This window comes from Miniopterus schreibersii (assembly GCF_964146895.1).
Source record: "Miniopterus schreibersii genome assembly, chromosome: 3".
Lineage (NCBI taxonomy): Eukaryota > Metazoa > Chordata > Mammalia > Chiroptera > Miniopteridae > Miniopterus > Miniopterus schreibersii.
The window spans coordinates 30,039,618-30,048,340 of record NC_138103.1 but is presented as its reverse complement, the minus strand read 5'-3'; the positions used below and the strand labels follow the sequence as shown (position 1 = coordinate 30,048,340).

General features: G+C 54.0%; 1 protein-coding gene across 1 annotated transcript; it reads right to left on the bottom strand.

The window, feature by feature from the left end:
* Positions 1-2,603: 2,603 nt before the first annotated feature.
* On the bottom strand, positions 2,604-8,130 carry MOGAT3 (monoacylglycerol O-acyltransferase 3; the record flags this gene model as incomplete). Its single annotated transcript, XM_081131727.1, is given in 13 exon segments — positions 2,604-2,652; positions 2,654-2,753; positions 2,841-3,043; positions 3,630-3,804; positions 4,101-4,299; positions 4,576-4,646; positions 4,733-4,840; positions 6,174-6,248; positions 6,468-6,610; positions 6,733-6,910; positions 7,121-7,203; positions 7,380-7,447; positions 8,059-8,130. Coding segments are annotated over 13 exon segments (1,524 nt in total).
* Positions 8,131-8,723: the final 593 nt, after the last annotated feature.

Genomic DNA, 8,723 nt, shown 5'->3' with positions numbered 1-8,723 from the left:
AGAACCTTGCCTTACTTTCTTCACAGGTACAGAGAGCACTCTGTCTTTTTAATCATATCTCTGGCTCTTGGGCCAGCCCCATTTCTTAACTGGGCTTCTTGGCTATTCCTATTTCTCTCCAGCCTCAGGCCAATCTGCTTCCCTGACCATGAATTCATTGATCTTGGATTTCAGACAGAGGCCTTATGGAGAATTAAGTCTCCTTTTCCCTGCCCCCAAGTCCCACACAAAGGTCTCATTCCTCACCTACCACCCAGCCCAAGCCCACCACCTTAAAGAGAGGTACCCACTGCTCACAAGGAAGCAGAAGAGCAGGGGACTTCTTGGTGGAAGGCCCAGAGTGACCTAATCCCCACAGCCCCAGCTCTTGGTGGCCAGTTGGTGCTTTTGCTTCTCAAGGGAAGAACCCAGAGAAAAACACACATGATGCTAACACTGAAGTTTGGGCTGAGGTACAAAGATACAATAAATAGGTTCTCCATTCCAAAAGGGGCCAGACCAGACCACATGCCATTTTTTCAAGCAAATGGTTGAAAAGTGACTCTTGAGCCCCTCACCCACAGCAAGAATCTGTTTGGGGATGGAGAGGGGGGTTGGGGAGGACTTTTATTTATTTTTATCTTTATGGAATTTTTTTCTTTATTTTGATTGTTGATGCTATTACAGATGTTCCCATTTCCCCTCTTTTGTCCCTCTCCACCCACCACCCCCCCCCCCTTCCTTCTGGCCATCACCGCACTTTTGACTGTGTCTATGGGTTATGCATATATGTTCTTTATCTAACCCCTTCACCTACTTTCATCCATTCCCCACCTCCTCTCTGGGGCAGAACTTTTAGATTGCTGCAAGCCCTGCCCCTAGACAGGGAGGCTCACTTCAACAAGATCTGTGAAAAAAGCTTCAAGACACAAAGAGCTTGGTATGTCCCAGCTCTTGGGGGATGTGCCCACTGGAGAAATCTAGTGGCCAGATTGTGGCTGACTGGACATTCCATCCAGGATAGAAGGAAAACAAGTGGCTGCATTGAGGCTGGCCTGCACTCCAAGGGTATAGGGGCCAAGGGTGTTCAAGGCTGGAGCTGGTTTTCTCCATCTCTCTCTCCAGCCCCTCACTCCCCAAACTAGAAGAGTGAAGGAACTCCTACAGAGAAACCTATGTCGAGTGCATGGGCAGAAAAGTATGGACAGGTGATAAGGTAGGGAAAGTACAGAAGCTGCCAGAGGGGCCTTAAAGGGAAAACTCCGAAGAATCCATGAAAGTGCCACGGAGGGAGACTTTGAAGATCTGGAGGCCCAGAGAACACATTGTTACCTTATAGTGTAGTCAAGAACTTTTGGGCCCCCTTTCTCCTCTTCTGCCCACACTCAGTAACAGCAGCTAGCAAGGGAGGGGAAAGAAAGGTTAAACCCCATCCCTTTCTACTTCACCTTCCCCAACTGCCACTTCTGGGCAAGCAGGCAGCCCATTTGCAACCACCCCTTGCTGGAAGGGGACAATTCCTACCCCTAGATGAAGATCTAAGTGTTGATTATGAACTAAACATTTCTATGTACTAACTTAAAGTGAATAGAAATTAGCACCTGAGAACAACCCAGATAAGTCATGGGACTGCCCAGGTTTTCATCCGGAGACAAGAGAAAATTCTTCCACTGAATAAATTTAATAGGAAAGTGGGAAACAAATATAGTTGCATTCCAATTACATTCCAACAAGTTATTCTTATTTAAATCCTGGATACAGACACAAAGCCAGTCAACAAATAGGACTGACTAAAGACCACATAAGGACCCTTAGGCTGTTTAATCTGACCCTTTCATTTGACGGATGCCATGCCTATAATAAGACAATGATGATGATGATAGCAAACTCTCATTGGCTCATGTTTTGCCAATTTCTGTTCTAAGCCCCTAAATCTTAATTATTTAATCTTCACAATAGTCCTATGCTTATTAAGCAAATGAGTAAATGGTGACCTAACGCTGGGCTTTGCAGTAGGGCTTAATGATGGTAAGACAAATCCTTGCTTTCTCTGATCTCCCAGCCCCAAGGAAACAATCTATGTATTTAACTGTCTTTTCTAATACTGGGGATTATTCCACTCTCCATACTTGGTCAGGTACCCTTGACCAAGCTCAGTTTTTACTCAGAGTATTCCACTATCCACACTTTCTTCTCCACTCACCTAAATCCTGCTTACCCTTCAAAGTCTAACCCACTTGCAGCCACCTTCCCCAACTCAGTCTGAATGTCCTACAGCTCTTAGCTAAGCAGATGCCTTCATTTTCAGAGGGAGAAGGGGCCCAGAAAAGGGAAGAGACTTATGCAAGTTCATGCAGCAGAACTAATTCTTGCTGGAAGGAGAATTTAGGGTCCTGATACCTAGTCTAAGGCAGCAACTCTGTAGCACGTTAGGATGGGGGCTGACTATGCCTAGGCATGTAACTCCCAGAGCCAGAGCCTCAGCACTGCAGACATCTGATTCTACAAAGTAGTGGTTGGAGAGAACTAGCTTTTATTGGAGGACTAGACACGGCAGTGGGGGCCGGGGTCTCAGTGCACTGGGATTAGCAGCTTAGGAGGTGGGTGGCAGGGCAAGGCCAAGGCTATGTGATGATGAGGTGAGTAGAAGCAGGAACATCACAGCTTTCCTGTGCTCCTCAGTTGTTCCAGAGCCTTCATGTAGAGCGTGTGGTAGGGGTCAACTTCCTCGTTGGTAGGGTGGAGGCACTGGGGCACCAGGACAGGGTGGCCCACTGTAGGAAGAGGAAAGACAGGTGAGGAGAGGCCTCTGCTGCCCACACAGCTGATGGCAGCTTTCTTCCCTGGATGTGAAGACTCACCCACAGTGGTGATGGGCACAGGGAAGGGCAGCAGGACCCAGGAATTGGCCGAGAAGAGACTGCGGCCCCAGAAGATGCAAGGAGCAAAGTCCAGGAGTTTTTTGATGATGGTCTGCCACAGATACTGCCAGGAGTCTGTGGCAAAAACCTTATGTCTGTAGATATCATTCTCCCCACAGGAGTACACAGGCACCAGGGAGGCCGTGGGAAGGAGAAGCAAGAGAAGAGGGGTGGTCAGGCCAGCGGCTCTTGGAGTACCCCAAGATGGAAGCCCCAGAGAACAGCATCACTCTCCCCACACCACATAATTCCACTTCCCAAGGCTTTTAAAGCAAATGACAATGGCTACAAAGAAAAATCTGGAAGAAAGTTCTCATATTTCATGAGAAATGATTGTGTACTGAATCTTCAAGTATGCATTTCCTCATCTAGTCTTTACAACCAAGTCATTGCAAGGCAGGTATTAACCCTTTCACAGGTAAAGAAACATGCCTAGGTCTTGCTTTTGAAATAGTGTCAGAGAAGGGTTCGAACCCTGCTATTTGCACTATGACCCTGACTCTCTTGGAGTGAAAGGAAGCTTGGAAGGTGGACACAGTGCTTGGCACAGAGTAAACACTCAAGTACTGATGTGAGAGCCTTCCAGGTATAGGACCCAGTGTGGATTCTGGGCCCAGAACCACCTACAGGGATCCGGGTGTGTAGGGACGGAGAGTGTGCACCAGCAGGTGCACTGTGAAGTTCTGACCATTAAGAGCTGCCTCTGACTGGGCACTAGCACCCACTCACCCATGCCTCAACACCAGGCGTGTAAAGCCTTTGTGATTCTTGAGAATGAGGTGATGCTCCCCTGGGAGTGCATACAAGGATTCTTGGGCACCCCCAACCACGATGACAATGGCCTTCCCAAGCTGGGGCTGCGACAGAATAAAGTCCAGGCTCTGGTGCCTCACAGAACACAGCCCTACAGGCATGAGGAAGTGAGGAGCAGTCACCACCCCCTCCTTGGCTCCCAGCCCCTCATCCTACCCTTTAGTATCTAAAGGGTAAGCCCCATATCTCATTCCTTCCAACCCTCCCCCGCCCATGCCCATGTCTCTGTGCCCTATAGTGTCTGTTCCAGCAAGGACACCATAGGACACTTGCTCCAAAGCTCTTCACTGATGCCGAGCCTGGCCAGTTTTTAGGCCAGGTCCCTGAGCTAGGTGAGTGGAGGTCACCTGGCCAGAGAGCACCTTTCCCACTCAGCTGGAGGCTCACCTGTGGACATGAAGTAGTCTCGATAGACTGGGAGGTGGAAGAGTCCATCCAGTGTGATTACTGAGGGCCCAGGGAACTGCTGGGAGAAGCCGGTGCTCTTGGTGGAGAAATTACAGAAGGTTCCAATGCCCATGATCCCATGTGGGTGAGAACCGAACACATAGTTCCGGTCAGGGGGCAGCTCTGCTGTTTTCACCAGCTTTGGGGTGTTGAGCAAGATGAGGAAAAAAAGGCATATAAGTCAGGACATCGGCTGAAATGTTGCCCCCACCCTAACAGACTTCAGAGTTTAAGGTCCTAGGATGAGGTCAAGGGCACAGGGGGCCCACTCTTGAACACCACTCCACCCCCTGCCCCATCGCCTTAGCTTAGGCAGCTGGGGCTCAGGCTCCAGCACAGGGAGAGGTAAATGGGGGGGGGGGGGGAGATGGGGAAGAGAAAGGAGGCAGAGTCTCTCTGGAGGGTAAACAGTCACCTTGATAGGATAAAAATCCCTTAGGTGTTTCCAAATGGCCCAGTCCCTCACCCACTCAGACCCCTTTCCACCTTAGGGTAGAGAGACAAGGGTGGAAAAGGCCTTGGAGGCACCCAGCTGCCATGGCTCACTACATGGGCCCCTTTCCAACACCCACCTTGTCTGGGTTTGTCCCAATCTGGGAAGAGCCATGCCAAGCAGAGAACAGAGAATGACCAGAGGGGTGTGGAGAGAAGGGAGAGGTCAAGAAGGAATGAGAAAAGGCCTATGTGAAAGGTGAGAAAGAAAAACAAACTCAGTCATTTCACACGGGGGCTCCTCTGGGCCCTCACAGATCCTATTCTCCAGCCACCTCCCAGCCCCAGTCAGCCCTCTCTCCCTCTGCCCTTGGGCATCCAGGTAAGTGGTGCTCCGGCCTTTCTCCCCCCAGTCCTTTCTCCCCCTGCTGACCCCAGGCACCCATGCGTCTCCTACTTCTCTCACCCACGAAAAGGAAAATGAACCCCTGTACGTGGGCACACACTGCTTCCAGCCACTGCTTCTGCAGGGTCTCCATGGTGCAGGGCGGGCGGCAGGAGGGTGGAGACCCCTATCCCAGTGGCTGCTCTCTGCCAGCAGGGCTCCAGGACCCCGAGAAGCGATGAAAGTTTCCTCAGGTGCCCGGGAAGGCTTTCTGGCCCGAGGGGCCGAGCCTTTGCTACCCCCGGGATTGCGTGTGGGGCGGGTGGGGCGGGACGGGGGACTGAGGACCCCGACATCCTAGGACTCGGACGTCTCCGGGCTGTTCTCAGGCTGATCTTTGAGTTTCCTGAGTCAGTCGGTCCGGGCCGGCTGCAGGGCGGCTCCGCGAGGAGCGAGGGTCTGCGAGAGGGAGGTGAGGCCCCTACTGTGCGAAGAGACAGAGAAGACGCTGGGGAGCCCGCGGACTGGGCCCCACGAGCTGGCGGAGCCCAGAAGCCCAACTGAGGCCGCCTGAACTCGAGGGCGCCGTTGCAGGCCGCTGACGCGTGCCCGGGATCTGTTTGTAGGTCTCGGGGAGTGTCAAGGCCACCGGGAGCCCCAGCCAGGCCGGGAGGGAGGGGTTAGGGGGTGGAGCTGAGCTGAGTCCGGGGCGCAGACCTCCCCTCTGGGCACAAACACACACGCACCCAAACACCGCAGCCCCCCACCCACAGCCACCGAGGGGGCGGGGAGCACGGGGAGGCGGTGGCGCGCCTAGGTGAGCACGAGGTGCGGGTCTGCAGGGACCGCGTAGCGCCCCCGTGCTCTGGGAACAGCTGTAGAGCGCGTGCCGCGGGGCCACCTGCGTCCGGCTGGGCCTTGGGCTCCGCGGCACCGCGACTGGGGCCCCTACTGTGCGCGGAGTGGGAAGCGCGGGAGCGGTCGCTGGGACTCCCCGTCTCCTTCCCTCCCCGCGCTGCGAGCGTCCGGAACAGAGGTCACAGCCCGGGTTGTCAAAGGCCAGTTTTGGGGGGTGAGGCCGGCGTGTCCCACACGTGGCCGGCAGTTAGGATTTCAGGCCCCAACCGGCGACCTTCACCGCGGGGCGGGAAGCAGGCGCGGGACTGAGCCCCGAGGAGTGGGCGGCCCGGGCTCACCGGCGGCGCAGACAGGCCGCGGAGGGGCGGCGGCCGCCGCAGCGCTTCCTGAGCCCTGCGCAGAGGACACCAAACCTGGAGGGGGAGGCAAAGGCTGGGGGGGGGGGGCTGGCGCCCGGGTCTTCAGGAGGAGAAGGGAGGGAGGAGGGCACCGGGAAGGTGGAGCTGGGTCCCCAGAGGGGAGGAAGGCAGGTAAGAGGTGATAGCAGGACGGGGCTCCTGAGGCCGGGCTCCCCACACACACCTCCCCGCTCCACACGAGGCAGTCCCTGAAGAGAGGAAGGTGAAACCAACAGGGCAGCAGGAGCAGGCAGGGGCAGAGGCCAGGGAAGATGCGGGGCAGCCTGTGGCCTCTGCAAAAGTTGCTGAAGGCCCCGATGACCCGGACGCCATGAGGATGGAAGCCGAAGAGATAGTTGTGGGAGGGATCCAACCAGCTGAGGGGCAGAGGGTGCGCACCCCACGCTGGCGGTGAGATTGGACTTTTGGGGGAGATTATCTGAAGCGGCTATTCTGTATTACTGTCCCCAACGCAGCAGGCTGTTCCTGGGGCCCTCACCGAGATGGGGAAGTAGTCCCAGAAATGTCTTTAGGTGGCACAGTTTCTGACCCAGGCAAATTGGCGACTCCTGTCCGTGGGGTGTCCCTGTCTCCATAGAGCCAGAGCAGGTAGAGGACAGCTAGTATCCAGGCTCGGCCTAGGAGTGCAAGGATCACCACAGCCAGGCACACCTGGGCTGGAGAATGGGGGAGGGGGGTCTCAGGACCCAGGCGTTTAAGTTCCAGGTCTCCCCTTTGCCCCCACCCCCTTCCCTGTCCCACCTAATTCCTTCTCACTCCTTCAAGGACCAGGGAGGTCTCTTCTCCACCCCCCTCCCTTGTGGTAATGGGGGAGCAGAGCCACAGGTGTGTGTGAGGAGGTTAGGTCCAGGGCTTCAGGGACTCACCCAGCCCCAAGAAGGAGAAGACGCATTGCAGGACAACAAACACTTGGAGACACCTGTGGAAGCGGCTGGAAGAGGCCGGCATTCTGTAGAGGGGAGTTAGGGGAGTCGTACAGGGGTCACCCTGGCTCTTAAACACACACCCTTTTGGCCCAACCCATTGGCCCTGACCCCTGGCCCTGGTTCCAACCCATTTTTGGTTCTTTTGCTGACTTGCACACTAGGCTCTGCTGAGCCTAGGCAAGGAAGGGTTAATCAGTACCTGAGCTCCTGGGTGTTGGGGTGGTGAGGAAGGTGTTTGGACTTTGTGTTTGTCTGGATCTCCCACCTCTGTGAAGACCGGGGTAGCAGAGGTCTGGGAAAGTGGGGATTTTGCCAGAGTGGTGTGCCCCAGGAGTGGCAGGGCTCTCAACATGAGTAAGAACAGCTTGAAAAAGCCTTAGTCAGCCTAGGACTCTGTGGAGCTGCTCCAGAATGAAGGGCTTTGTGGGAAATGCTAAGGATTGGGGAGCTCCTCAAGAGAGGGCCCGCTATGCAGTGGGCACACCCTCCAAGTGGGCTGGGGCCAGTCCTCACTGTCACCATGGCCCTACCCAACAGTGACCAGAGAGGCCTGTGGGACCTGGCACCTTCTCTAGGTCAGGGAATGTCACTTGTTTTATTTTTTTATTCCAGGTGTGCTAATGCCCACATCACTACTATATCTGAATCTGGTTATGGTGCTTGCTGTGTCTTTTCAAACTGTGCTTTTTGCCTTTTAATATGCCTTGCAAATTTTTGTTGAAGGCCAAGCATGATGTACTGGGTAAAAGGAACTATATAGTAAATAGGCCTTTAGTGATTTGGTGGCAAGATGCGGGGAAGGGGAAGCACTCTATAGTCCCGTGACTAAGGTCTCAGTCTTTTAGTGAGCCTGTATCCCTGGACTGTGAACTCCACACATGCTTCTCAGTCTCCTCCAGGTGGAACAGGATGGCCAGAGGGGGCCGAGTTGTACATTTCCCTTTCTCCATGTTTGTCAAGCTCTGATAAAACTCCAATATGTTAGACTCTGGTAAAATAGCTTCTTTTGAGGTCAGGCCTTGTTAAGGACAAAATGCGCTGGCATAGGGGGTGTCACTTCTTTAGGAAAGTCTGACACATATCCCATCAAGTGCCTCTGTCACATGCTCTCTTCCATTATGGTAATTTTCTGATTAAGGTCTCCCCTAAACTGTAAGCAACAGAGGCAGGTAATGTACTCATCACTGCAGCCCTTTTGGTAGGTGGCTGCCAGATGGGAGATGCTTTGTAAATGAATGGACCCACTGTAGGAGACAGCTTCCAATGCCCAGGACCCGAGGACTGATGGCTCAGGCTGGCACACCCTTTCTGTCCCATTCTTGTGCAGGTTTCCTCATCCAGGGACCTTACCAGGAGGTATTTTCTTCTGTCCCTGCTCAGCCCACTTCCATCCACGGAGCATGTGATGAAGGTGGTGGGGACCAGGATGAGATGACCTTAAAAGTCTGGCTAGAGAAATGCTCAGTCCACATGATAAAATGACCTATCCACTCAGGTAACCTGTCCCACCCCCTAAGAAGGAAGGCTTCATAGGGAATTTTTC